Source organism: Buteo buteo, chromosome 11 (genome assembly GCF_964188355.1).
Source record: "Buteo buteo chromosome 11, bButBut1.hap1.1, whole genome shotgun sequence".
Classification (NCBI taxonomy): domain Eukaryota; kingdom Metazoa; phylum Chordata; class Aves; order Accipitriformes; family Accipitridae; genus Buteo; species Buteo buteo.
The window spans coordinates 42,681,563-42,709,227 of record NC_134181.1 but is presented as its reverse complement, the minus strand read 5'-3'; the positions used below and the strand labels follow the sequence as shown (position 1 = coordinate 42,709,227).

Below are 27,665 nucleotides of genomic sequence, written 5' to 3'. Positions count from 1 at the left end.
GTAGAAGAACCGCTGACGGTGTCCCGCTCCCGGACATCCGCCACCGGCCCCGGGTCCCCGGGCAGGGGGGTCCCGGTGGGGTCCCCCGGAGCGGGGGGGTGGCTGCGGCGCCCGCCTTGCCCGGTGCAGCCGGCTCGGAAACGGGAGAGCGTAGCCCCGCCCCCGTGCTGGCCCCGCCCCCTCTGCCCCGCCTCCCCTGCCACCACCCCCCGTCCGCACGCTTTGTCCCCGCCCCTGCCCCGCCCTATCCCCGCCCATCACCACCGTAACCACGCCTCCGTCCCCGCCCACCCCGGCGGTAACCCCGCCCCGGAAGCGCTCCCCCGCTCTGCCCTCACTTCCGCTGGGCCGGTGGCAGCGGGCGGCGGCGGCAGCAGGTACGGGCCGGGCCGGGAGCCGGGGCCGGCGGCTGCTGCTCCTCCAGGCGGCCCCGCTGCACAGCCCTCCCCGGTAGCGGGGGCTGCTTGACGGGCCCCGGCCGTGCGCACCCCGGGCCGGGCCTTCCCCCCCATTCCCCACGCCGGCGGGCTTCGCTCCCTGTCGGGTCGGGCCGGGCCGTCCCCCTGGGCCTGGGACTTTCCTGCCCCTCCGGCCCGGCTCCCCCACCCCACCCCTGCCCGGGCGCGGCAGTACACGGGGCACCCTCCAGCCAGCAGCCTGGCTCCGGTCCCCACTCCCCACGCCCCTTCCCCGCCTTCAGCCCGGGCCGCATCCCACCCCGCGGGCACGACCCGGGTGGGCGCCAGGGCTGCGCCTCTGCCCGTGGCCTCCTGTAGCTCCATCGCCCAGTCCTGCCCTCCCGATCCGTCCCGGGTGGGTGCACGGGGTCAGCCCCAGAGTTTGTCCCCCCCCTCTACCCCCCCTGCAGCACCCGGGGGACCGTGTCCTCGCCGGCAGCCAGAGCCACCGGTGGGCATCATGCCTGGTGGGCAGAACCCGTTGGAAGTGTGGGTTTCCTTGCCTGCAGCAGGGGCTGGGAGCGGCTTTGGGGACTGATAAGCTGTTGCTACCGTCGGTGCCCGCTTCTCAGGGCTGCGGGGGTCTAGCCTCTGTGCAGGCACCGCCATGGCTCAGAGCATGGCAAGGCACCATGGGATCCCAAGATCCATGGGAAGAGGTCGGTACCAGGCTCTGCTGAGACACGGAATAAACTGGGAACCAGGCATGGATCGGACAGGCAGACACCTGGTCTGATATCCTGTGCTTGCTGCCTCCTCCGTGAAGGTTTTAGGGGGGCAAAACCCCAAAGTTTGATAAAAAGGAGTCTGTGAAACAGATTCTGCCTAAAGGAGATGTATTATAGGTGTTCTCCATCTTCTCTGCAGGTACTTTATATTGTACGGAGCTTGCCAGAGGTATAAAGCTTGTCAGGGGTGCTGTCCCTGAGTAGCAGTGGAGGATTACGTGGGGTTTTGCTGTCTGCTTTTGCTTGGGGCATGGAATGTTAAACGGGTGTCTCAGATAAGTAGTTGCTTCGATCTGGTTTGCTACCCCCCAGACCTGGCCATAGGAGCTGTGGGCTGCTTCTCGCATGGCTCAGGCCACTGGATTGAACAAAATTGACGCTTTGGGACCCCGAGGGGCTGCCCAGAGGTGTTGGTCCTTAATCGGATCAAGCTAGGCTGGGAACTTCGTGGCAGGAGGTATCTGGCCTCGGAGCCCTGCAGAGCCTGGCGTTCCTGGGAAGAAAACATCCCCTCTGCCGTGGGAAGCTGTTGGGGCTGATGCTGCGTCCTGTTACCTCCAGAACAAGGTCCTCGGCGTCTCTGAGGGCGCTTGGCTGGCGTGGGCTGGCATTTCAGGAGGGACACTGGGGGTGTTACCCATGCTTGAGGTGATCTCTGAGCTTATGCTGCTTAAAATCCCCCGCCACGGCTCTCCGGAGCATGATGCTTTGGGCCCTGCGATGTTGGGATCCCCGTGTGCTGCTCTGCCTGGCAGTGTGTGGTACAGGGGATGCCTCAGGACTTTCCTTTGTCTGTTTGTGGGTTTTATTCCCCAATTATTGGTTGATGGGATGTATCAGTTGCGACTCTTTTTTTCTGCGTACAGCTGCTCTCGTGGCCCTTCTGCTATCTGGGTTAATTAAGGCGCTTCAGGGTTTCGGATTGCTCAAGCGGCGGTTCGGCAATTGAATTGATCTGCCACGATTTTGGGCACCTTGCTAATGCTGTGGTGAGTTTGGCAAGGCTTTTACCCATGAGTTATTGAAAGGGCGCACCTTAACCTGTTGGTTGATGGGAGATGGACCCTCTTGGAAAGCCTGTCGGTTAGTCAGGAGCAGGTTTGCGAGAGGACACACTGGCTGCCAGCCTGCGGGGTTCACAGACCATTGTCTGCGCTTGTTACTGCTGTTAATTGGTGGCTCCTATTCTAGAAGGTGCAGGATAATTTGTGCTGCTGGCTGGCTTCGGGCAGTTCCTTTCAGGGGAATGCGGAGGGTATGTTTACAACTTAGGTTTTTATCTTCCCCCACTGGTATCTGTGCCTGCTCCGGGGGTTTTATTCGCCGAGGCCAGGGACATGCAGTGCTGCTGAGAGATGTGGGGGGCCATCACCACCTCATGCCTGCCTGGCCTTTTACGTTGGCTTGAACTTGCCTCATATCAACAGAGAATAGTTGTGTGAAGTCCCCGCAGCTTCAATTATCTGTCTCAATATTTAGGTTTTTTTTTAATCTGCCTTCATTTTCTTTAATTGTGCCAACTGGCTGGTTTTACTGATACACCTCAAGTGCTTTATTTGCAGCTGCAAGAGGGTGTGTTGCTTGCTTGTAGGAGTTTTCTTTCCCTGCTAACCTTCAGCTGACCCTCTGTTTTCTAGGTGAGCTGTTTCCTAGAAGCTTGCCCTTTGAGTTCCTGCTCCTCTTTGCCTCTCCCTCTGCTTTAGGTGCCAATGTATACTCCCCAATGTGCAGGGGACCCGTGTTTGTGCAGGGCTGGAGCGGATGCATTTCCCTGCATTTGCTTCCTTCCTTCCTTCCCGCCTGCCTCAGCAGACCCTCCTGAAGACACATGTCAGGCTGGGTAGATCAAAACTTACTGTCAGCCAGTAAACTCCTGTTCTGGGCCGTCACAGAGTCTGTAGAAGGATTGGCGGGGCCACGGTGAGCCCTCTCTCTGTAATAACTAGAGATCTAGGGTGTCTTGGGCACAGCTAAATGCTCATGTGATGCTTAGATGGCTTGTTCCTCTGGAAGAGTGGCAGCAGCAGCGCTTTCCCTGCATCCCTTCCCAGGCAACGGGTCTCTATTGTTAGAAGCTGAAAGACTCCCGTCAGCAGCATCTCAGCCTTCAAGGATGGAGGAATTGGCCTAAAACAGGGCAGTAAAAGTAGCTGAGGGTCGCTAACGAGTTTTCTTCTTCCACTTTCCGTAAGAGGATACGAGTGGCACCAGCGATGGCTTATTCAGCATTGGTGTTGTCCCTGGGAACCCGCTGGCAGCACCGCCTCGGTGAGAAGCACTGTGCCATGTTTCATGCTATATCTTGGTTTTAGGAGCATCTTATTCACCAGGGACAGCTGAATTTGGGAGCCCACTGGCATGGCAGCCGGGAGGAAGGGACAGTTGAACTCCGCCATGGTATGAACCTGAGGGCCTGAGATCCAGGAGGGGGTTTGCACCACATTGTGCCCATACAGGTGCGTCACCCAGCGGCTCTGAAATGCAGGTCCTGGGAGGAACGCATTGTCCTGCATTCAGCTGTGTGAGCTCAGCTGGAGGAACACCAGGTTCTCCTTCAGCCTCAAAGTGCTTTGCGAGCAGCAGAAAACCAGATGCTCCAAACCATGGTGCTTCTTCCAGCTGGGCCACAGGCTCCTTGGTGCTGCATTGCAGGAGCAAAATAATCTTGTTAAAGCTGTGTCCATCAAGGAAGGTGTCTGTAGCAGCACCTAGCAGGACCATTCTACTGTGTGTTGTGTGAATGTGGGCGATGTTTTCCACCTCAAGGCAGGTGGAGGGGGACTGTGGGAGGTAGAGTGGTGTGGCCACTGTCACACCGGGGTCTCAGGAGAGCAGCGTTGCTCTGAATCTTCTGGAGCTCTTGAATTTAGTCGTCCCAGGTGAATAAGATCAGGGATAAAAAATGCTTCGGAGAGCCCCTTTCCTCCCAGAAGCTGGTGTGGGGGACTGAGCAGGGCTGAGCTCCCCACATCTCCATATCGCTGAGCCTGGCCGGCGCAGCCTGCAAGGTGGGAGATAGAGGAGGGATTGCTGCTGGCACATGCTCTGGTTTCACCGTTAGTAGGGACTTTGGGGAGGAGGTCCCCCACTGCTGCTTGGCTGCAGGGGCCACCCGAGAGCAGAGGGCTTTGTTGCAGGACAGGGCTTGGATGGTGCGGGAGCCCTCGTGCCCTGGGATGGTAGATCCAGGGTCCCAGTGAGGATGCGGGTTTGTGCTGCTGCAAAGGCTTGTCCTCAAAATGGACCTGAGGAACCCGAACTAGGTGTGGGTGAGCTCTGGGTGCTCCCCTCCAACACCCAGCTGCTGTTTTGCTACCAGATCCTTACAAATGTTTTCAACTCCTTGAATTCAGTTTGCAAGACCGGCTTAAAATATGTTTGGCAACAAGACAGGGTAAAATTTGAGCCACCACAAGGTCAGGGACTTTTTGACTTCCTTGTTTGCTTGCCGCAAATCTTGCATCCTGCTTTTTCTGACTGCTGGTGCTGCTCCCAGCTGTTGGGAACTGCTGCTCCGCTCAGCCCCTAGCCGGGAGATCAGTGAGTGCTGGGACACTTTTCCCAGCCTGGAAAGGAGCTCGGTGGGAATTGCTGGAGTTGGGAGAGCAAACACCTGCACTCTGCTCCTGCTCTGTGCCACACGGCAAGCGCTTGCTGCCATCTCCCTGCTTGGTTGCTGCCATCCCTGTGCCTGCAGATGAGCTCCTGCCGCCCATTTTTGCCTGCCAGGTGCAGGTTGTTTAGCAAGGGCAGAATATTTGCAACTCACCATAATGACTCTAAACGGTCAGGTCTGTTCAAATGAGATGATTGAGGCTGTCGGCTCTGGATCTGACACCCCCTCTGCTCCTGTGTGCCAGAAACCTGCCTTATTTACTGTCGGGCTCCAGTTCAGCAGAGGGGACCCTGCCACATCCATCCCTTTCCCCAGTTCAAGGTGGACAAAGATGTGCATGGGAGAAGACAGGGCAATGCAAGAGCTGCTCTGCAGTCCCTGAACCGTTTCCTTTGCCCTCCTTAGAACTGGAGCCAGGCAGCAGCATTGGACCCTGCCCAAGGGCTGAGCTCGGGGGAAATCACCTTCAGCAGGGCTGTGCCAGTGGCGGTCGCATCCCCGGGCTGGCAGGCAGCCCTGCCTCGTCACTCTTGGTTAGCCTGAGGGGACGCACATAGTGCAGGGTGCTGAGCACCCAGCTTTGGCGAGTGTTTAGAGTCTTGCTCGGCCTCTCTTCACCCTGCTTGAGGCGCTGGGTTGCTTCAAGTCTGGTCCTGCCGCTGGGGTGGCTGAGGTGTTGGTGTGGGGAGTGAGGGGTGCGCCTTAATTCTGGAGCTCAGGCTGGAGGAGGCGGCAGTTTGCTTTTTGGACGCTGCTGTTGGCACTGCAGGGCTTAAAGGACTGGGGGAGATGGGGGGCCATCTCTGTCTCTGAAATTAGTGGGGTTTTGGATGGCTAAAACACATGCTGCGGTACCCGGAGGCTCTGGGAAACTGGGAAGCTGCAGGAAAGCAGCAGGCGTGATTCATGTCTCCGATCTGGCTGCAGAAATTCCCTGGTAGGCTTCAAGTTTGCTTTCCAGGCACTTCTGCAGAGCAGGGCTGACTGTGAGCCAGGTCGGTGAAATCGGAGGGACTGCAGTAAATTCTCCTTCCTCCTTCTCTTGCAGGACGGGATCTGCAGTCAAGCGCAGAGTGCTGCTGCGGCGCAGCCTGGGAGCTCCCACTGTTTACTGGAGAGCCATCGACCTAGGGGGGGAAAAAGGCTCTGAATAAATCCCAGGTAACTGAAGCAGGGAGGAGTGTTGTGTCTTACATGAGGCTGCCCAGGAAGCGGTTTGCTCACGGGGCAGCCTCGGCAGGGCTGGGGTAGTACAGTGGCAGACTTGCCCCCTCTGTAACAGCGTTGGGACCGCACTGCCAACACCCAAAGCGAGCCCTGAACTGATGCAAATTCTTTATTTTACTGCCTGCCAAGCTGGCTCTGGCTGTGCGTGCTGCCCAGCGGGCTCGGCCCCCAGATTTTATCCAGATTTTCTTTTTATCCCTGTTGGGGATCCCTATCCAGCTTGGACAGGGAACAGAGGGGACAGTTCCTCTGTCTGCATCTCGTGTACTTGCAGGGGATTGCTGCATTTGGCTTTCAAGATGCTCATTTACATTTTAAAACCATTTGCAAGCTCTTTTTTTTTTTCTTCTTTTTTATTTTTTTTTACTTGGCTTTGCTTTCTGTGCTCCTGCCCCTCCAAAACATCAAGGCCACTGCGGGCTTTCAAGGACGATCGTCTGGTTTCTTTGCTGTTGAAAGGAAGATGGGTGAAACAGCCGTAAAAGACAAATCCCTGCTGACCTTTAAGAAGGGCTATCTGCTGCCTGCACATCGGGCTTCCTCAGCCTGCCAAGCTGTAAATCTGCCCTAAACTGCCTGAATTATATAATATAGCCCCAAGTGCTGGGCGGAAACCCGTTGAATTTAAAGCAACACTGCCGGAGCAGGGATGGTTTCTGGAAAAGGTTCCTTTTGATCTTGCCGGCATGCTTGGTCAGGCGTTGCAGACTCATGCCCCGCTCGGCTGCACTGTCCCGTTGCTCCGGCATCGGTCTGAGCCTTGGGTTTTGCTTGGTTCCTCTTCCCATCCCAGAGCTGTTCCCTGTGTAAGAGTGAGGGAGAGCTGGGGGTGAATTTTCCCTAGAAAAGTGTTTCTCGGACAAGGAGACACAAACCCAGGGGAAATTGGCTGAGTCCTTGTGGCGGGGATGAGGGCTGCCCAGCTCTGCGTGGGATAGGGTGAGCAAAGTGGCTGCTGCTACTGGTGAGAGAAGCAAGTTGGGGCTGGAGCCTGAGCAGGGGTGAACACTGGCGTCTTCAGTGACTGCTTTCCTCCTCCTCCTCCTCCTCCACATCCTCGTTAGCAAACCAGCTGATTCCCCACTCATTGGCAGAGCCTGTGGTGCGCCGGCGTGGCTGCGAGGCACTCACCCGCCCCTGGGGAGCGGGCTCGACTGGCAGCGCGGGAGCCGAGGGCTTCTCTGGGTGCTTCATCTCCTTGTGACTCTTCCCATGAGAGCCCAAGCTCTTTCCCTCCCCTGGCTTTTCCTTCCCGGAGCTCTCCCTAGCAACCCCAGTAAGGAAACTATCAACCCTCAACCTCTCTGGTGTGCCTCTCCTCCCAGGGACGTGCTGCTAGCTGGAGACCACCATGACGGACTCGAAGTACTTCACCACCACGAAGAAAGGTAAGAGAGGGAGTGGGAGGGTCATACAATTTTTCCCCAAATAATCAGGCTCTTCTTGCACCTGTATAAGCCAGATGGGGAGGGCTGTCCCTGCAGTGGGAAGCTGACAGAGGTGCCAGCTCTCGTGGGAGTGCCCTGAGCCCACATGGGGTGCTGTGGCTGACACCCCGCTCCTTGCTCCGATGCAGCCGGGGTGGCTTCTGGGCTGCCATGGGGTCAGAGCACCTTGTCACCAGCCCCCTGAACCCAGACAAGGCTGTTGGCAGCTGGGTTATTCCCTTTAGCAGCTCAGGAGTGGCTGCGGGACACGGCCTGCCCCCTGTGATCCCCTGGGCTGGGATAGAAGCGCTCAGGGTGTTCGACTTAAGCACTTTCCAGACCAAGGAATTAATGTGGAGGAAAGCCGTGTGGCATCTTCCTCCTCAATCTGCCTGCCCAGGAGTGAATAAAGAGCTCAGCATGGCTTTGCATGGGCAGGAGACGATGCCCTTCAGCTGGGTCTGGAGCCTCTGCCACATGCAGAGTGGGATTTGGGAGCCACCATCCCTTGCATGGGCTTGAAGAGCAGTTCCCAAAATCTGCCTGTGTTCACTGCTGTTGGGTGCCTGCCGTCATCTGGGGTGCAGTGGGCTCCCCAGGTAGGGGAGGGCCTCCCAACAGCCATATGCAAGGCTGGGGCTTCACTGTGTGCTCTGATAACTGCCCCATGGCCAAAAATACCTGTCGAGTAAACCCCGTGTCCTGTCCTTGGTGTGTGGGGTGCTGGTGCTCATCATTCCTGCAGTGTCTGTGGTCCTTAAAGCCCTCTGGGGCTCTCATGTAGCTGGAGGAGCCACAGGGATGCACTAGCATGCTCATCTCCATTTCCACGGATAAGAACTGAGCCCCCAGAGCAGCTCTGGCCCTCAGTGAGACATTTGGGAAGTTAAATCCACCTTTCCAGCTCCTGGCACCCCAGAGCACCTGGGGTGGCAAAGGAGCCCCAGCACGTAGCGGGTGGGAGCTGTGCTCACCCTCCCCTGGAAGCAGCACCCAGCGGAGGGGTGGGTCCCCCATCCCCTAACCCCTGAGCTCCCCCTTTTCCCCTTCCTTCAGGGGAGATATTTGAGCTGAAAGCTGAACTGAACAGCGACAAGAAGGAGAAGAAGAAGGAGGCTGTGAAGAAGGTGATAGCGTCCATGACTGTCGGTAAAGATGTCAGGTGTGTGGTGGTGCTATGCAAGGGGTGCCTGGGCCAGACTGCGCCGGGAGGGTGCCTGGATGGCTTGTGGGCTCCCGTTTTCCCCCATTGCTTCCGAGGGGTTTTCGTGCCGGCTTTTGTCTTGGGTGAGGACTGAGAGAGCTCCTGGCTGCAGCTATACCTCCTGCTATGGGAGGAAAATGTTTGTGTAAGCATGGCTGTCTGGCACGCAGGGGCTTGCCTGGCTTTGATAGTAATCTGGCTAAAAGAGGATTGGTCTGGCCGCCAGATAAGTTGTTGGGATTATTGTCGCTTCCTTCAAGTGTTACTAAAAACAAGCGGAAACCCCCTCTGAGCCTTTATGGCAGAGGGTTGGTGTCTCTGCCTCGGTGTCGATAAGCCTTTTGCAGCCACTCCAGTCCAAAAGGTCGGGTGGCTGCTTTTCCCTCTTCTCCTTTATCCGTCTGACTGAGCAGCACGTGGCCTCTCCGTCCCCTCCTTACAGCACGGACCCGTCCCCACACACCCTTGGCATTACATGCCATGTCAACACTTTGCTTGCTATGGTGCATTTGAGAATAGATGGAGGAAAACTGTGGTCTAGGCTCTGTGTTTGGTAAACTGGTGTGTCCCTGGCTCCCAGAGCTCTCGCAGCAGCGGGTAACGCTTCCGTCTCGGGGCCGCTGTGGAGAAGATGACACCGGACATGGCAGGGACTTGCCTGAGGCTGGTCAGGACTCAGCAGAAGCTACATCAATTGGAGAGGAAATATCAGCTGTGGCAGCCCATTTTTTTGGGGGGTGTGTGCATATTTCAGGCTGCAAAAAAACTAAATTGCTAAATTCACCCCTCCCTGGGAGGTGCCAGGAAAGCCTGGTTTAGCCTGGGGTGAGAGCAGCCGAGGCGGGTGGCAGCTCTGCCGGCAGCAGGAGCTCTGCGAGAGAACTAGTGAAGCACAGTGCTCCAGGCTGAGGGGTGCCCTGGGTTTGATCCTGTAAGCGATGGCTGGGTTTGCGGTGGCGGAGAAGCTTCCAGGAGCCAAGGGACATCTGTCGGAGTGGGATAACTCCTGCATTAGCCCTCTGATCTTGATTGCTTCTCCTAAGGTGGTTTAATAGTCTAATTGGTCTGTCTGTATCTTTAATAGTATAATTGGTCTGTCTTTATCGTCTGTGGTGAAACAGCATCTCTGGCATCCCGCAGCTCTAGGGCATTTGGGAAGGGGAAGCCCCCAGCTCCATGCAGACAGCTTGGCAGCTCTGCTCTATCCTAGCAGAGCATCATTCTGCTGCAGGGCTTGCCCGGGGGAACGGGGCTGTTCCTTACACCCATTCCTGGGTGTTTACTTCTCTAACGTGATGTTTCTCATGTAGGATGTGGGGTGAGCGCTCAGCACTTTGCAGCAGGACAGGTTTAATGTCTGCAAAAGCAGGGGATGGTTTTGGTAGGGCTGTGTGGGAGGGATTGTGCAGAAGGCGAGGGGGGAATAGCTCATCTCCCACGTCCCCTCACAGGTGCCAGAGGCTTTCGCACCGTCCCGCAATAAGTGGGTGATGTTGCACCTTCTGCCAGGGTAGTGGACATGCACCAGAGCTGGGATACAGCAGAGCCATGTAGGAGAGCTCAGTTTTGGTCCATTAGGGGCTGTTTTGAGCTGCCCTTGGTACAGATGCGTAAAGAAAAACTTTCTGGGGGTGGGTGATTTAGCCGCATCTGCTGCAGGGTGGGCTCAGGTCCTGGGAGAGCCTGGGGTCTTCTGGCTTTAGGAGTGGGTTGAGCCATGGGAAGGCGATGGCCGCGCACCTCGGGAAATGTGGGGTCCCGTAGGCAGCGGCATCTCCTTCCCCCAGCTCCGCAGCACGGCTGTGTCCTGCCTTCACGGAGGTGCTTTGTGTTTCAGCGCTCTCTTCCCGGACGTGGTGAACTGCATGCAGACAGACAACCTAGAGCTGAAGAAGCTGGTCTACCTCTACCTGATGAACTATGCCAAGAGCCAGCCGGACATGGCCATCATGGCAGTCAACACCTTTGTGAAGGTGAGAGGAGAGGGTTGCGTGCCTGAGAGCCGCATGCTGCAGCGGATCGGTTCAGCCCACCACGTGCATCCCTGCTTTCATGTGAGGCTACCACACTAAGCTGCCATGTACCCCAGTCCAAAGAAGGGAATGTGGGCAGGTTTCCAAAGCCTCTATCTTTGGGAGTAGGGGCTCCCCTAGCTCTCGAGAACTGAGTGAATTTGTGCAGTAATGCAGAAGAAAAACATTTTCTTGGCAGCTGTACTGTGCCACTTGCTCTGTCAGTGGCAGCTTCGGTTGTGGGCAGCTCCCGTGATCAAACTGCCATCATGTGAGCTTACGTGCTGAAGTCTCTGCAGCTGAGAAGGCCCTCGTGATCTTCCAGTTGAAGTTGGGAACTGAAGAGCATGTTTGTTAGGAGCCAAAATATTGCCAGATCTCTTTGTGGAAAGGCTTGGTGGGCATTAGAGGGAGTTTTAGCTTGAAGGAAAAAAACCCACACAATAAACCTGGTAGATGCATTTCCAGGTCAGGTGGCTGTTCTGCAGGGTGGCAGCTGACTTCAGGTACTTGGTGTAAGTGATGGAGACAACAGATTCCTGGAGGTGTGTTTGGAGTGACAAATGATGGTGTTAAAACTCTGTGGGTGCCAGATTGCAGAACAAGAGATCAAACCTCTCTCTTGGGTGACTTGTTCTCGAGAGCCGAGTGTTAAAACCTCTAGACTTCAGGTACCCAAAGGAGAATGGAGGTCCCGAAGCTACCACTGATGCCTGTGATTCAAGGAGCAGTGGCCCAGGTCATCTAATCTCTCCCTCTCATCCCCACAGGACTGTGAGGACCCAAACCCCCTGATCCGGGCTCTGGCTGTGCGGACCATGGGCTGCATCCGCGTGGACAAGATAACGGAGTATCTCTGTGAGCCCCTGCGGAAGTGCCTGAAGGACGAGGACCCTTACGTGCGCAAGACGGCAGCTGTCTGCGTGGCAAAGCTCCACGACATCAATGCCCAGCTGGTGGAGGACCAGGGCTTTCTGGACACCCTTAAAGACCTCATCTCGGACTCCAACCCCATGGTGATTGGTTTCTGCCTTCTCCATCCTCTCTTCTCTTCATCCGAATGACAGTAAACGCTCTCCTTTCATCTTCCCTTCATCTTCACATGCTGACTCCCTTCCTCCCATTGCTCCCTTTCACTCTTTTTTTGGTGCTTAATAGACCCGCTTTTGGGGACAGCTGTTTCTGAGGGCTGCAGGCTATGTTCCTTGTCCTGTAACCCTGTCTCCTGGATGGAATGTTTCTCTGATTCCTTGGCAGTGTGTTATTAGTCTGTTCTGGCCAGCTTGGAGCAGGGGATGGTGGCAGAGGGGAGCTGATGCTTGGCTCTGATACCACATAGCTGGTGGCTTTTGCCTCTGGTGAGGGTTTCCTAGAAACTGGGCTTTGGCCAGCATTAGTGTCCCTGCTTTTCCCCAGGCTTGAGTGACTTTAAAGCCTGCTTTCCCTAGTAAAGCCTGCTTTCCCTAGGGTTTCTCTTCCCCCAGCCTTTGCTGCTCTTCAGGTCTTGCCACAGGCATAGCGGTGAGCCTGGGAGCTGCCGCAGAAAGCGATGGGGCTCCGCAGAGCTGCCTGGGGAAGGGGAACGAGAGCGGGTTCCTCTGCGCCAGGCATGGGGCCAAGGCTGACTCCTGCTGAACATGTGCGAACCGTTGGAGATGTGGCGTGGGTGGTGGGACCGTGCTGGTGGTGATTGCTCATCTCCTGAGGATCAGCTGGTGGGGAGGAGAAGCTGGTGCCCAGATGTCGCTGGGATGCGAGGTGCCGATATGGAGGATGCAGCTCATCCGCTTGCACCAGCTTTCCCCCAGGCTCTTGAGCCACATTTGGTGTCACCTAACACGTGTCCTGTCCCCTCTGGCAGGTAGTGGCCAATGCAGTAGCGGCTCTCTCAGAAATAGCGGAGTCTCACCCGAGCAGTAACCTCTTGGACCTCAACCCTCAGTCCATCAACAAGCTGCTCACGGCCTTGAACGAGTGCACCGAGTGGGGCCAGATCTTCATCCTGGACTGCCTGGCAAACTACATGCCCAAGGATGACCGGGAAGCCCAGAGGTGAGGGAGGCTCTGGGTACTGCTGGGGCAGTGCTGCCTTCAGGGCACCCTGGACTGGCCAGAGTGGGGCTGGAAAGGGGAGGGGGACAGGCAGGTATCGACTGAAGGGCCTTACACACTGCCCTTTCTCCTCTAAGAAGCTTCTTCATCCTCCTGACCCTTAGAATCCTGCTGTGGGAGGTGGGACAGTGAGCATCTGCTGGCCACCATGCCTTGGGCACAGCCATCTGGAGACTGCTGTGGTCCCGTAGCGAACCCTGTCCCTGTGCTGGCACAGGGATTGTGCTTCTCGAGCTGCTTCAAAATGTGGCCTTACCATGCAGCAACGGACGACAGGCACTAGGGAGCTCTGAAAGGGGGTCACAGCAACAGGGTTTTGTAAAGGGTGGGAAATAACCATCATCAGGGCATTTAAGAGCCAGTTCAGCATCTCTTGGGAAGGTCTTAAGTGCTGCTTAGCTGTCCTGCTGCAAAGTCTGCCAGTGCCTTGTTTTTCCATCGGTACTAGCAGCAATGTTTAAGCAGGAAGACAGGCTGTGATAATTTTCTTTCCCTTCACATTCCCTCTCACCCCTCCAACACCTCCAGCATTTGCGAGCGGGTGACGCCCCGGCTGTCCCACGCCAACTCGGCGGTGGTGCTCTCGGCGGTGAAGGTGCTGATGAAGTTCATGGAGATGTTGTCGAAGGACCTCGATTATTACGGCACGCTGCTAAAGAAGCTGGCCCCACCGCTGGTCACCCTGCTTTCCGCAGAGCCCGAGCTGCAGTACGTGGCTCTCCGCAACATCAACCTTATCGTGCAGAAAAGGTGGGTGCCACGGAGCAGCAGGAGGGACGGCCCGGCTCAGGCTCTCCCTCTTCTCTGTGCATGCTGCTTCCCAGTGCTTCAAACCCTCTGCAGCAGTGTCAGGGCTTTGCTGACACAACCTGTCATGTGGTTGTTTTTTTTTCTTCTTTATTATCTAAAATCCAAGGGCTAAGCGTAGAGAGTCAGGTGAGACAATGAGCAGGGAGCTAAGCTGGGATCTCCAGGAGGGGTTTATTTTAATTTATTGTTTATTTGGGGGAGCGAAGGATGGAAAGGCCAAAAGCTGAAACTTTGGTTTAGTCATTAAATGTCTAGTGAGGAATTTTTGTGATATCAGCTTGTTTCTCTGCAGCTGTCCTCTTTGAAAAAGTGCTGAGAGTCCTTTTGTCCCTTTGCTGATCTAAAATTGCTGGTGGGCAGGAGGTGTCCGAGGCCCCACACATGTGCCCCGAGCAGAACTGGCCAGCTGGAGAGCCATGCTTTGCAGTGACAGCCCCAGTCAGATGATTTGTCGTCCTACCAGCTATCACTGTGGTTGTCTATTAAAAATAGCAGCAATTTCTGGGAGAAGTGGAAAGCAATTAGTGTCCCTGGGAGCAGGAATATGGAAGGCAGGTTGACTCCTTGGAGCTGGACCTGGCCTATCTCTTTCCCAGCTTAGAGAGAGGATGATCTGGTGAGAAAGGTCCAGCCTAGCCTTGGGGTCTGGGTTTGCGTCCGTGCTCCCCCCAAGACATCCCTTCCAACCTTGGCAAGACAAACATCCCCTGTTGCCTTGCGTCTGGTCTTTGTTTGCGGCAAGGTTGTGCTCTGTCCCCTGTGTGCCAGCAAAGGGGAGCCAAGGGACAGAGTCCTGGGGGGATAGATAATCGTGGTATCTTGGATTCCTTGGCATTAAATGGGCCCCCAAAACCTTGTGCTAGTGGCCAAGGAGCCTCGTCCTCCTGGCCCAGAGCTGCTTGCTCTCTGGCTCTGGGTTTCCCCAGCTTATGTCCTTGGTGTCCTCAAGCCTTCACCATCCAGCTCCAACCTCAGCCAGGGAGTGATGATTCATGCTTGTAGCTGGCTAATGGAGTAATGAATTTGTAGGGACTGGGGGCATTAGCTGGCTGCAGGGTCAGGTGAATGAATCCCCATCCGTCTCCTGACCAGTGTGCAGCTTTCTGGGGAAAGGTGTGCTCCCTTTCTGCACTGCTTTGCCTGCTGATTGCTGCCTGGGTCAGAGCCTGGAGGTGGGAGCAGAGCTCAGATCTTGCTTCTGCCACTAGAGAAATCATCTGATAGCAGTATCAGGTGTCCAGAAAACTCTGGAGAAACCCATGGTTTCTGGAAGACTTTTAATGTCTCTGTGGTCAAAGTGAAGGAGCGTGTGTCTCCCTTAATCGCTCCCTCTCCTTGTCTTCCAGGCCTGAGATCCTGAAGCACGAGATGAAGGTGTTCTTTGTGAAGTACAACGACCCCATCTATGTCAAACTGGAGAAGCTGGACATCATGATCCGCCTGGCTTCCCAGGCCAACATTGCTCAGGTCAGGGTCTGCCTGATGGTGGTGGGTGGGCACCAAGGGGGGCATGCAGGGGGCTCCAGCCCTGTGGGGAGGGGATTTGCCTGAGAAATCCTAGACCCAGCTTTGCAGGATGTGGATGGGAGCAGCTGTACTGCTCAGTCTGCTTCTGCGGGATCACTGTTCCACTTTTCTGGTGGCTTTTCTTGCTGCTGGGCTCTCACTCTCTTGTCCTCTCTGGCAGGTGCTGGCAGAGCTGAAGGAGTACGCCACGGAGGTGGATGTGGACTTCGTAAGGAAGGCAGTTCGAGCCATTGGCCGCTGTGCCATCAAGGTGGAGGTGAGGGCTAGGTTGTTTCAGGTCCTGATGGCAACTGTGGCTAGGCAAGGCATCACTCTCCAGCGTGTGTTGGATGAGCTGGAGGTCATCCCACCCCAGGAGTTAGTGCTTCCCCGACAAGCTGGAGCCTTCGTGGGCCTGGGGATAAGCCACAGTTGTTCCGCAGGGCACGTACGGGGTGTAAGGAGGGCATTTCATCCCCTTACCGTTTGCTGCTGGAGCTGTTTTAGGATCCTTGCCTGCTCTGTGCTCCATTGCAGACCCGACTGCCTGCAACTGTGCCTGGTGTGTTAATGCAGTGGGTGATACAAGTGGCTTGTTCAGGGACCGCAGTGGGGGCTGGAAGGGAGCTAATCCCTTACCGAGGGGCCAGGAGGCTTTGCTTCCCCTTGGGGGTAATTTGAAGGGGGTTATCGAAAACCTTCCTGTGGCTCCGCATGGCCCAGGTACAGGCAGGCGCACAGACAAGGTCGTGTAGCTTTGAGCCAGCTGATATTGCACTGGATTTACTGCAGAGCATCCTCAATCACATGAGACAAACTGCTCGACGCCAGCGAGCTGGGCACTGGTGAGAGGCAGGAGGAGATGTGCTGGAGCTGGCTCAGGCTTTGCTTCGCACCAGGAGCTGAGCTGGCCCGGCTCTGCCGTTAGATCGATCCCTTCCCTCTGCAGTGAAGCCAACCTCTCCCGGGGGGATTTACTATCACGGCATTAGCTCTGTTCTTCCCTCTCTATTAATGCCGAGCTGTGTGGCTGTGCAGATCCAAACTAAGGCAAGGCGCAAGATGCTTCTGCCCTGGCAAGCTGAGGTCTAGGCTTGCTGCTGCGCTCCTGCACCCAATGGCCTGAAATGCATCCAGTGGGAGCAGGGAGCAAGCGGCTTGTGGGGAGAGAAAGCTCTGGGAGCATGCAGGGGAGATAAGCAGGAGCCAGACCTGGATGGGAAGGGGAGACCACACTTGTGCATCCCCCTGTTCTGGTCTGGGTTGGATTTGGGGCAGTTATGGAGGGGATAAGGCAGCAAGGAGGGGGTGTGGGAAGGACAGCGGAGGCTTTGGACAGGAATGTAAGAGCATCGCTGCTTGACTGACCGAGTCCCTCCGACAGCAATCAGCTGAGCGCTGCGTCAGCACCCTGCTCGACCTCATCCAGACCAAAGTCAACTACGTGGTGCAGGAGGCCATTGTCGTCATCAAGGACATCTTCCGCAAGTACCCCAACAAGTGCGTGGCGGCTGCCTGCGAGCCTTGGGTGGATGCTCCCAGTCCTAGACAGGCTCTTTCTGCCCCTCTGTGCTTGGGGGCTCTACAAAGACCCAGGCATGGGTGAGGGTGGGCTGCTGCTCCCCCCGTGGGATGGTTGGAGGTGAAGCAACCTGGAGCCTCCCTGCAGTGAAGGTGGCTTTGGGTTTTTTGCCAGTTGGGGTTGTGATCACCGGTTAGTGCTGCCCCAAGAGTTAAGCTGGGGGCAGGAAAGCCGTCCCCAGCCCCGGGAACTTCCCCAGCCCCATGATGGCAGTCCCAGATCCAGACACACAAATAGACAGGAGCTGCCAGAGACTTTGAGGTACCTCCCGTCAACATAAACTGTCTCTGGCTTTTAATTCAGTGCTCCTGATGCTTGAGGAAGGGCAGCAGGAGGAGAGGGGAGTGTTCCAGCTGAGCCAGGATGAATAGGCAACTGCGTGATCAGGAAGTCATGTACTGATAGTGGTAATAAATACTAATGAACTGAATTAGTAGCAAACAGGAACTCTGCACAAATAACCAGTGACTCAGGGCTGCTGCAGAGAGGAGGGAGACCAGATGCACAGGGCTGAGAAGTTAATTCAGCATCAGGGCTGGCAAGCAGGGGAACATGCTCCGGGACCAGAGAGGGATTGGTGTGGGCAGCATCACACTTTGCCACAGCCCGGGGGAGAGGGGACAGCTGCAGGCAGGTGGCAGGGACTGAGGGTGATGGGATGCGGTTTGGAGTTAGAGTGGAGGTAGGACTTGGGTTTCTTGCTTTCGGTGAATGCGTGTCCTCTCCTCGGGAAGGTACGAGAGCGTGATCGCCACCCTCTGTGAGAACCTTGACTCCCTGGACGAGCCTGAGGCACGAGCTGCTATGATTTGGATTGTGGGAGAGTATGCCGAGCGGATCGACAATGCTGATGAGCTGCTGGAGAGCTTCTTGGAGGGCTTCCACGATGAGAGCACCCAGGTGTGGTGGGACGGGGGAGCAGCCACTCATGCGATGGGGGGATCTGGTTGCCAGCAGGACCAGCTGGTTGAGGGGTGACACTGTGACAAAGCTTGTGCTAATCAGAATGTAACAAAGCAATTTGCTCTAGCAGGGTTGTGAAGATGTTTTTCTTGCAGGTGCTCGGGACAGCGGTGTCCCACAGTGGCTTTGGGTGTAGAATGTGACCCATGAAATGCCACCATGGTGGTATCCCAAGCACCTTCCCTCCTTAGTAGTTGGGAGGGACCAAGTGGTCATTTGGTCGTTCCTCTGTGGCAGGACAGGCACAGCCCTTTGGAGCTGGAAAACGGAGATAGGCAGCTGAAAGGAGCAGAAGGAACTGTGCCTGCCCCTTCTGCCAGGGCAGCTGAGGCCAGTGGTTTTGCCTGTGGAATTTTGGGGTGTTTCCATCTATGGAAACTTTCTATAACCCCACTGTGCAAAACATGAAACTAAGTTGTGGTGAACAGGGGAAATTCTATAAATACAGAATAGCAAAGCCAGCGATCCTGGCAGCCCTGTCTCCAGTCTAAAGAGACTGTCAGAGGTGAGTCGCTGCTGCTTATCCTTGTAAAAGTCAGAGGATGCTCTGGCCTTCACCCTTGTGGGACCGTGTAACCCCATCCCAAGATCTTGCCTAGTGACCTCTGTGTCAACCTGTGGCTCTTGACAGGCTGAGGGTGCGGTAATTGGCTTGAAACGAGCTGCAGACCTGGCTGGGAGCCATGCAAAGTCCCCTGACACTTGTCACTGCCGCTTAAGTGGTCACCACGTGTTTGGTCCCTTGAAAGGCAGGTTGGGGTTACGTCCTGGCAGCACATATGGGAGAATTCACGTGTTCTTGCACAAAAATGGTGTGATCTGTCTGTCTCTCCCTAACCCTGCTCCTCTGCCCACAGGTTCAGCTGCAGCTGCTGACGGCCATTGTGAAGCTGTTTCTGAAGAAGCCCACCGAGACGCAGGAGCTGGTGCAGCAGGTGCTGAGCCTGGCCACGCAGGTGGGTAACAGCTCCACACGAGGGAAGAGCTTCCCGTGGGCCTCACCATCCCCCTCAAGGCGGTGGGAATGGCTTGGTAATGCAGTACCCATAATGGAAGGCAGATAATTGGAGCTTAATTCTCAAAAAGCTGATAGTTAAAGTCCTGGAGAGCAAGGACACCATCTCCTGTAGTGCAGGAGGCATCTTGTGCTGTTTCCCTGCTAACCCTGGTGCAGCAAAGTGGTGTAGCCTCTGTACAGCAGAGATGTGACTTAAATAGCTTTAACTTTTATCCCCATGATCCCTCTAATACTACAGCAAGACTTAGATGGGGCCAAGATGCTCTGAGTTGCTCTACAGCAGCTGCAGCTTCCCCTGCCCAATGGTTTCGGCACTAACCTCCATGCTTCCCGAAGGACTCTGACAACCCCGACCTGCGGGACCGTGGCTACATCTACTGGCGCCTGCTCTCCACGGACCCTGTGGCCGCCAAGGAGGTGGTGCTGGCGGAGAAACCCCTCATCTCCGAGGAGACGGATCTGATCGAGCCGACGCTCCTGGATGAGCTGATCTGCTACATTGGGACACTGGCCTCTGTCTATCACAAACCTCCCAGCGCCTTTGTGGAGGGGAGCAGAGGGGTCGTGCACAAGAGCTTGCCCCCACGAACGGGCTCGTGAGTATCTCTGCCTCCCCAGGGTGACTCCCCCACCCTGTGCTGGGACTTCCAGGGCTGGATCCATGTGATGGGCAGGTTGGATGCTGAGCCAAGTGGCTGTGGGGCTGCCACGGCCACGCACAGCACTGTGCAGAGCTGGCTTTGCTGTGCTCGGAACTGAGCTGAGGGGCCCCCTTCCCAAGGGGAGGTTCCCCTGTAGGAGCAGGGCTGTATGGATTCAATACTGTCCTTACAAGGCTGAAGTGGAAGGTGATCTCGATGAGAATGTGTTGTGTTGGGAGCCATGCTGGGACGGGGTGTCTCTTTGAACGCTCTCTGCAAAGCGCAGCTGGGTGAACTCATGTCTCTAGTGGGACCTGTCAACTCAGCTGGAGCTCCTCAGCATCTCATGACTTTCCCTTGCCATTCCCTCTAGGAGCGAGAGCGCCGAGAGCCCCGACACAGCCCCCTCGGGGGTGCAGGCGGCTGAGCAGCCGGCCGTCATCCCCACTCAGGGTGACCTGCTGGGTGACCTGCTGAACCTAGACCTGGGTCCTCCGGTGAGTGGGCCTCCCATCGCCACCTCCTCCGTGCAGATGGGTGCTGTGGACCTCCTCGGAGGCGGCTTGGACAGCCTGGTACGTCACAGCCCCATGTGCTCCTTCCCCAATGCCTGGCTACCCTGGCGACATCGTGCTGGGTTTGATGCTGGCTCCTGTCTGGAGCTCCTGGGCATGGGATGGGCTTGTCTGCCTGGAGACATCTGGGTTAGTCCTTTCTTTCTACAGCTGGTGAAGACAGAGGGGCACTGCGCCCTAATTTATCTTGTCCTCATCAGATGGCTGGAGCAGGGCAGGGGGTTAGTGCTCCTGAGTGCCTTTTCTCTCAGTACATGAGGTCTGTGTAGATGCTCCCGCTGTCTGTGCTGTGCTGCAGGGGTGACTGCTCTTCCTCGGTCCCCCTCTGAACCCCACAGCTGCATGAAACGGGGATGTGCCCCAAGCTGCTGTGGGGCTGGGCCGAGATGTGCCTGCTCCCGGCCAGCAGGGTGCTTTAACAGTTGTCTCCTGCACCGGGAGATCTGAAGGTGACAGCTTGTCCTCCTGGGAATGCTAACCAAGAAGCAGTTTGGCCGCAGGGTGAGGAGGGATGGAAACCTCTGCCTGGTTGAGACTGCCTGCCCCACGTGTACCGGCGATGGTCCAGGCTCCCTAAAGGAAGAGTTTGAAGTTTTCTCCACTGCTCATAAAGTCCAGCAGATATCCCCCAAGGGGAGGCAGTGTTGCTGTCTCTTTGCCTGCTGCCTCTCCTGGTCTGTAAGCACCCAGGTGCTGCCCTGGCTCTTTGTGGGCTCCAGGGTTTGGTAACAGGCTGGCGCTGCATGCAGGGACGAGAGACCCTGGTCGTGCTCTGTCCCCTGGCTCTAGGGCAGCCACGGATGGACAGATGGACATGTTGGCGGTGCAGCAGGACTAACCTCTCTTCCCTCCTCCTGTTCTTTTGTCTCTGTTTTTTGTCTCTTCTCTCCTGGCTTGTCTCTGCATGTGGCTGGCTCTTCTCTTCGCCTTGCCTGCTTCTGCTTGGAGATGGGGGACGAGTCGGAAGGGGTATGGATCAGCCCTTTTCTTAGCCCTCTCGACCATGTGTAGCCCCAGCACCTGTGCCTACCCCTGGCTGTGCCACTGCTCCCCCCATGCGGCCTGAGCCTTCCTGTTCAGTGCCCCAGTGACACCTCACTTCCCTCTGGGGACAGCCAGGCCCCCAAACAGCTCCTGGCACACCAGGTCTGGGACCGCTGGAGCATCCCTACCAACTCTGCCCTCGCTAGCCCACACTGATGCTTTTAGAGAGTGCCCTTGATGGGGCATTTTGTGGGACCCCTATGCCCTTGGTGCACTGGCCCCTGCCCCTGCTGATGCCCCTTTCTTCTCTTGCAGCTGCGAAGTGATGTGGGAGGCAGCCCTGCTGTGAGTGTGCCCTCGCACCCGAACCCTTCTCTCACCCTCTGCATCCTCCTCGTCCTCCTCCTCCTCTCCCTCACCCTGTGGTGCCCCCCGTAACCCGCTCCCTTGTCCCCCACAGATGGGCGGCAGTGGCAGCTTCGCACCAGCGCCCAGCACCGCGGTGCCCGCGAACCTGGGGGCACCCCTCGGCAGTGGCCTGGGAGACCTCTTCGACCTCACCGGTGGAGTGGGGACCCTGTCAGGATCCTACGTGGCACCCAAAACGGTGAGTGGGACAGCTGAGCCCCAGCCACTGGCTGCTGGCAAAGCTCATGGCTGCTGCATTAAGGGGGGTAGAGACCCCCGTGCCGGCTCCCCGTGGCAGGGCCTCCCAGGGGGAGGTGGAAGACGAACCCCCTTTTCCTGGCATGGTAGCAAGCCGAGCGAGGGTGGTGGTCTGCAGATGGAGAAGATGTTATAGTGCTTGCCTGGGTGCGGGGATGCTGGGCAGAGGTGGTCTGTGTGTTCCCCCAGGTGGCACGAAGCCCTAAGCAGAGGGGAGAGCAGGGATCTGTCAGGTCACCTCTCTAATTTGAGGGCTGTGCTGTTTCCCAGTGTGCGGGGTGAGGTTTGGAGGAGGCAGCAGCAGCATCCCGCAGCCCTGGCTAGGGTGAGGGTGACTGTGCCCCTGCTGTCTGTGTTGGTAGTCGTGAAATGGCCCTGGTTTACAAACACCCTGCACAGCTCTGCCAGGTGGAGAGCACCAAAGGGTTCGCTTTGGGTAAAATCCCAAGGGTTTCTTGTCTCTTTAACCCAGGTCTGGCTCCCTGCCATGAAGGCTAAGGGGCTGGAGATCTCTGGCACCTTCAGCCGGCAGGTGGGCTCCATCTCCATGGACCTCGTGCTAACGAACAAAGCTCTACAGGTCATGTCTGACTTCGCCATCCAGTTCAACCGCAACAGGTGAGGTCTCTCCTGGGCTGCGTCAGCAGCGACCGGTGAAGATGCTGCGTGATGCCTCTGAGCTCAGCCCTGGAGGGGTTGTGTGTGGAAGAGGGTGGGAGGAAGGGATCGCAAGCTGCAAGGGCTGGGAACAGCCTCACATGATGACCTTCTCTCTCTGATGGCTGTGGTGGTGATGATCATCAAACCAAAGCCTCTAAGAAGTTGACTGAAGAGGCCGTTCCTCTGGGGGCTGACCACAGTCCCATCAGTTGTCCTCCCAGTGAACTGATGCTTCCTTTTCCCTCAAAGGGACACAACAAGAGATGGCCCTGAGGGAACGGTGTGGGAACGCTAAAAATGGGTGTGAGTCTGTGTAGGAGGAAAGGGTGAGATTTTTGGGCTACCTGTTATTGCCCCAGGGTGGGCAGGGCAGGAGCCAGCCTGGTCCTGGACTGTGCAGGGGCAGTAAGATGAGCTGGGGTGTTCCTGGTGTGGTCTGGGTGGAAGAAGGCAGGGATTCCCCAGTTTGGCCCAGAGTAGACGGGCAGTGCCTTCTGCCATCATCTGCTGCCCCCCTGACCCCCTGCCCTCCTCGGGTTTTCCCCCAGCTTCGGCCTGGCCCCGGCAGCTCCTCTCCAGGTCCACGCACCTCTCGCCCCCAACCAGTCTGTGGAGATCTCCCTTCCACTCAACACTGTTGGCTCTGTCATGAAGATGGACCCCCTGAACAACCTCCAGGTGCGGAACACCCAGGAACTCCTGGGAAGCTGGGGTGCTCTGGGGTGGGTTTGCTTCCTCGGGAGGGAGCCAGTGGGAGGTGTGACAGCAGGAGCCAGCCAAGAAGAAAGGCTCAGCTCATCATTTCTCTGCTATCAGAGCTCGGTCCGACTCCGATTTGACATCCAGCTCCCTGCAGGCTGCTTCCTGCACGGAGGAAGATCCTTGCTGACAGCGGCAGAGCTGAGCCTTGGCTGAGCAGCTGCTCGCAGCGTGCCAGCGCAGGGAGAGACGGTGAAGACAGGGCTGTAGTTCCCAGCAGGGAGCTGGAAGAGAAGGCTAAGGGGGTGCAGCCCCAGCAGCTCCCCCATTTCCCCTATAGACAGGACAGTGGCACGCCTGAGAGCATGCCAGCATGTGGGGCATGGATGCTGGCATCTCCAGCTCCTTCAGGCAGCTGCCAGTCTTTTGCCTCTGATGCTTGCTAGGGTGGGACCTGGCTGAAGAGGGATTGGTGGTGTACGGTGGGATGGGATGGGATGCTCGCTTTGGGAACCGCTTGCCTGCTGTAGGTCAGAGGAGGTGTTGACGTCCCCGTGTCCTTCTGCTCCAGGTCGCGGTGAAAAATAACATTGACGTCTTCTACTTCAGCACCCTGTACCCGCTGCACATCCTCTTCGTGGAGGACGGGAAGATGGGTGAGTTGGAGTGCGGGCAGCTGTGGCTCCTGCAAGGTGCACTTCTGCCACCAGTCTGTAGGTGCCATGCTGGCCCCTGAAATCCTCCCGCCCGTGTTCCCAGCCCTGGGGACGGACTGGGGAGCCGAGGGGAGCCAGATGCCCCTGGCAGTTGCAAATGGGAACACTGCCATGCCAGCATGACCAAGCTGTGGCTACCTGAGATGGCCTGAGCCTCCTTCTAACTCCTCACTGCCAAGGAGAGCTTCGCTCACTGTTTATTTTGCCTTTTCTGGCACTTACCAGCCTTTTCCCGGAGCCAGCGTAGCTTGCTAACCCCCCCAAAGTGGGTAGCTTTCCTGCAGCTGGGTGAGGTTGGTCGTGGGAAGCTGCTGGAGGGGGTGGCAGTGTGAGATCCCTTCAGCCGCCGGTGACGTGGCAGCATGGCCCCTGTGTTGTACCACCTTCGGGAGGTGGCGGGGCAGCCGGTGCTGTGGCTTCACTGTGTTGGTTTTGTTCCTCGCTGCAGAGCGGCAGATGTTCCTGGCCACTTGGAAGGACATTCCCAACGAGAACGAGGCCCAGTTCCAGATCAAAGACTGTTCTCTCAATGCAGGTGGGTCCAAACCCTTCAGAAGGACCCAGCTCAGCTCATGGCTGGCTACTGGTGACCAGCTCATCCCAGTTATCCCAGCCCAGGCTGCGGGGAGGTGAGAGCTCCTTCCCCCTGTGCCCGCCCTGTATCTCCAGGAAGGAGCTGCTGCTTTGCTTGCCATTGACTAGTTGTAGAAACTTGGCAGCCTCGGAGACGCTCTGCCTGGTGGGAATGTCCCTGCTGCTGAGGACAGTTTGCTGTGCCCACCCTGGGATCAGTCTCGGTGCAGAGAAGCTGAACTGGATCATGCAGCCCTGACGCTGCCCAGCCTCACAGCAGCCTGTCCCAGCCAACCCACAGGCAGGGCAGCGGTCCCGTGCTTGCAGGCAGAGCAGGCAGCCGTGGGCAGGAGCAAGGGCCAGGCTCCCTGGCGCCTTCTCGCTCCCCCAGCTCCTTCTCTGGGAGATCTGGTGCCAAGCAGGACGTGCAAACCCCGGGTGGGGACAGCCAAGTCTTTTCAGTCCCACTGGCAGCAGCGAGCTGACCTTTGTGGAGCGAAGCGGGGCGGCTCTGCTTGTGAATTGAGCTCTGGGCTGCTGCCTGCCCTCCCCGGGGAGGACCTGGGAGCCGAGTTGAATAGAGCCGTTCTCCTCGCTGTGTGGGGATGGTGGGTTTTGGATGTGCTGCATCACGGGTTGGGGAGAGGGAGGGGAGGAAGAGAATGGGGCAGGAGCAGGTCCAAAGGGAGCTGGTGGTCAGCCCAGTGCCCTGCCTCGAGCAGCCCCCGCAGCAGCTCTCCCCTCCTCCCACACAGATGCCGTTAGCAGCAAGCTCCAAGGCAGCAACATCTTCACCATCGCCAAGAGGAACGTGGAGGGCCAAGACATGCTCTACCAGTCCCTGAAGCTCACCAACGGCATCTGGGTGCTGGCAGAGCTCAGGATCCAGCCCAGCAATCCCAGCTTCACGGTACGCCCCTTCCCCTGTCTGCCTCTGAAACAGCCCCGAGGTGGCTCTGAGCCAAGGCTGCTGCCCACCCTGCTGCCCGCCCTGCCTTCCCCGCTCTCCGCTCGGAGCTTGGGTTGGGCTGGATGGTCCTGCGGCACATCTGCAATGGCAGGACCCCTGACCGGCTGCTGTTGGTGCCAGCTCCGTCCCCTGTGCCAGTCCTGGCATCTCTCTCGCATGCAGGAGGGCAAGACAGGGTCTGCTGGCCGGCTGGGCTCTGCAGCAACGTTCGGTTTCTGCTGGGCTGCCCTCCTAGCACCGGGGAGGCACCGTGGTGGCAGCTAAAGGAAGCAGAGAGGTCCTAGCCCAGCCACACATCTCCATTAAAATAAAAACCCCAAGCCTGTTCCCTTCTTGGGGCATCTCCGGCTCTGCCTGTGTGCTGGGCAGCCCAACTGCAGCTGCAAAGAGCCTCAGAGCAGAGGTCTGTCCTCGTGTTGGGCATGAGCCATCCCCATGTCCTGCTTTCCCCGGCCTGGCCCCTTCCCCACCTTCCTCGCAGCCTGTTTTCTTTGGGTTGGGACGAGCTGTGTCGCCTTGACTCACCTCTCTGTGTATCTCTGTACCTGCTGCCTGCCTGCCCTCGCCGGCCTGCCCGCTGTTGCAGGATTTGGAGGTTAGCAGACTGGTTTTTACCCCGGCTTTGGGCTGTCCCTGGCTGCTGCCTGGTTATTTCTGCCCTGATGTTTTTAGCTGCCTGCTGGCTGCCCTGCCAGCCCTGCGTGTCTCTTGGTGCCTCTTGCCTCTCCCTCCTGGCAGGGCTGGCACGAGGCTGGTGCCAAGAGCAGAGTTTTGTCAGAGGTGAACGTTTCGGAGGGTCAGGGTGTTCCCACCACCCTCCCGGGTTCACTTGGGATGCAGATAGCTGGCAATCCTTATCCTGGAGAATTCCCTGCTTGACACCCCTGTGCTGAGCTCTCCCTGCTCGCCTGCAGGCTGAGAAGCTAATTGAGTTCAGAGTCATTTAATATTTAATCCTTGAGCAAATAACCGAAGGGGGCTCGTAGCGCTTAGGAGAGGAAGATATCTTTGGGGAACTGTTCACCCTCAAGCTACAGGCAGTGAATCAAACCCCAAGACATGAAGTGTGTGCACGCCTCTGCCTGCCCTCCCTGCCTGTGCTGCATGTGGATGTCTTTGCTCCTCAACTGGGCGGGGGGAGCACCAGCAGTCCGGGGAGGACATTTAGGGGGCTCGGTGCTTTTTAATATCTTCTTTTATCCAGCCAAAATAAGGAGCTGGGGCCACCCTGTGCCCCGGGGGGGGGGGATGCTGCAGCATGCAGGGCTTTGTGCTTTGGGGCTGGTGGCTCACCGGCGTGGGGCGAGGTGCCATGACCCCCTCTCCTCCTCTCTCCCCCACAGTTGTCCCTGAAATGCCGAGCGCCGGAGGTGTCCCAGTACGTCTACCAAGCCTACGAAACCATCCTGAAGAACTAAGGTGCTGCTGCAGCCCATCCTCGTCCTCTCCTCCCTTTCCCGCCCGAGGATGCGGGGCAGGACCCGTGTGCATGTCTTCTTTCCTTCCTGCCAAGGAACCAGCCCCTGGGAATGTCCCTCCAGCCCTGGGGCCCTGAAAACGGAGCCGGTGCTCCCATCTCCGGCAGGGCTGGGGTGAGCAGAGGAGGGCAGGGGCACCCCAGCCAGTCCTTGCATTCCTGTAGAAATCTGTGTGTGAGTGATGCGGTGTCCTCCTTGCTGATGTTGCCCTGTCAAGAGCCCTGTTTCACCGTCTGGGTCCCTGTGACTGCTTTTTTTTTTTTTTTTTTTTTTTTTTTTAGCTGAGCTGCCACACATGGGGGGCTGTTCTCCTCCCCTGCGTGCCCCCAGTCCTGCAAAAATCCACCTCCCTGCTGGCGCTGGGTCTCATGGCTGCCCGTGGTGGTGTCTGGAGAAGGGTTCAGCACTCCTCAGCCCTGGGAACAGCACGCCGGGGCTCACCCTGAGCCTGTTTGGTGCTGGTTGGGGCCCAAAGTGCCGTGGGTTTGGGTGGCTCTTGCTGCAGATCCCCCTGGAGCCTTGGGCCTCAGGGCTTGGTGCAGCCTGGAGCAGGTTGGAAACGGCTTTGGCTTCTTCCTTCCCCTGCGGCAGCTCCCGCCTCTCCCCGGTTTTGTCCCCTGGTTTGGGTCAGGAGAGCCATGGGTGAGCCCCCAGCCCTTTGGAGAGGGTCTCCTCCCCATGGGAGCTGTTTCCAAAGGTCTCAGAAGGGCCTGAGGATCTCAAATTTGAGGCTGTACTTAACAAGTGCAGTAAAAAAGGGCTTTTCTAGCCCCATCCAGCCCCCGCAGTGGGGCTGGGAGGGCTCTGAGCATTAACTCACGCTGCCCTTGCCCCCTGTGCCCCCCGCTCCCCAGCCCCACGGCTCCCTCTGCTCCCCGCTGTCACCCATGGGTGCCGGGGAGGATGCGCTGCCTTCCCCTGTGGTGACACTACTCCTTCCCCCCCCTTCCCCCAGAAATAAAGCCATGGGTCACCCCTAACTAGAAGTGTTCGGTGCAGGAAATATCTAATATATAAAATATAAATATATTGTATGTTCA

At 57.3% G+C, this 27,665-nt stretch overlaps 1 protein-coding gene and 1 non-coding gene across 3 annotated transcripts; both read left to right on the top strand.

Moving 5' to 3' along the window:
* The first annotated feature begins 331 nt into the window (after window positions 1–331).
* Window positions 332–27,665, top strand: AP1B1 (adaptor related protein complex 1 subunit beta 1). Of its 2 annotated transcripts, XM_075041864.1 has the most exons (24): window positions 332–377; window positions 5,851–5,963; window positions 7,355–7,417; window positions 8,513–8,618; window positions 10,498–10,633; window positions 11,443–11,688; window positions 12,534–12,724; window positions 13,313–13,534; window positions 14,941–15,061; window positions 15,282–15,377; window positions 16,485–16,600; window positions 17,417–17,582; window positions 18,503–18,601; window positions 19,000–19,259; window positions 19,678–19,879; window positions 20,828–20,848; window positions 21,179–21,208; window positions 21,324–21,470; window positions 22,002–22,147; window positions 22,738–22,867; window positions 23,460–23,544; window positions 24,053–24,139; window positions 24,933–25,087; window positions 26,491–27,665. In XM_075041864.1, exons 3-24 carry the CDS (start codon window positions 7,381–7,383, stop codon window positions 26,563–26,565), a joined length of 2,874 nt encoding a protein of 957 aa, XP_074897965.1. In that variant the 5' UTR covers window positions 332–377; window positions 5,851–5,963; window positions 7,355–7,380; the 3' UTR covers window positions 26,566–27,665. The 2 variants fall into 2 exon arrangements, with proteins under 2 accessions (XP_074897965.1, XP_074897966.1); XM_075041865.1 differs by lacking the exons at window positions 20,828–20,848; window positions 21,179–21,208.
* LOC142037487 (small nucleolar RNA SNORD125) lies at window positions 22,271–22,374 on the top strand. Its single transcript, XR_012652394.1, has one exon. It is a non-coding gene; the product is annotated as a small nucleolar RNA SNORD125 (small nucleolar RNA).

Bases quoted from the DNA above. Each gene is read 5' to 3' on its own strand.
- AP1B1 (XM_075041864.1), top strand. From the start codon at position 7,381: ATGACGGACTCGAAGTACTTCACCACCACGAAGAAAG. The intron at 18,602-18,999 runs GTGGGTAACAGC...TGCTTCCCGAAG, and splicing joins TGCTGAGCCTGGCCACGCAG to GACTCTGACAACCCCGACCT. The intron at 19,880-20,827 runs GTACGTCACAGC...TTCTGCTTGGAG, and splicing joins GAGGCGGCTTGGACAGCCTG to ATGGGGGACGAGTCGGAAGG.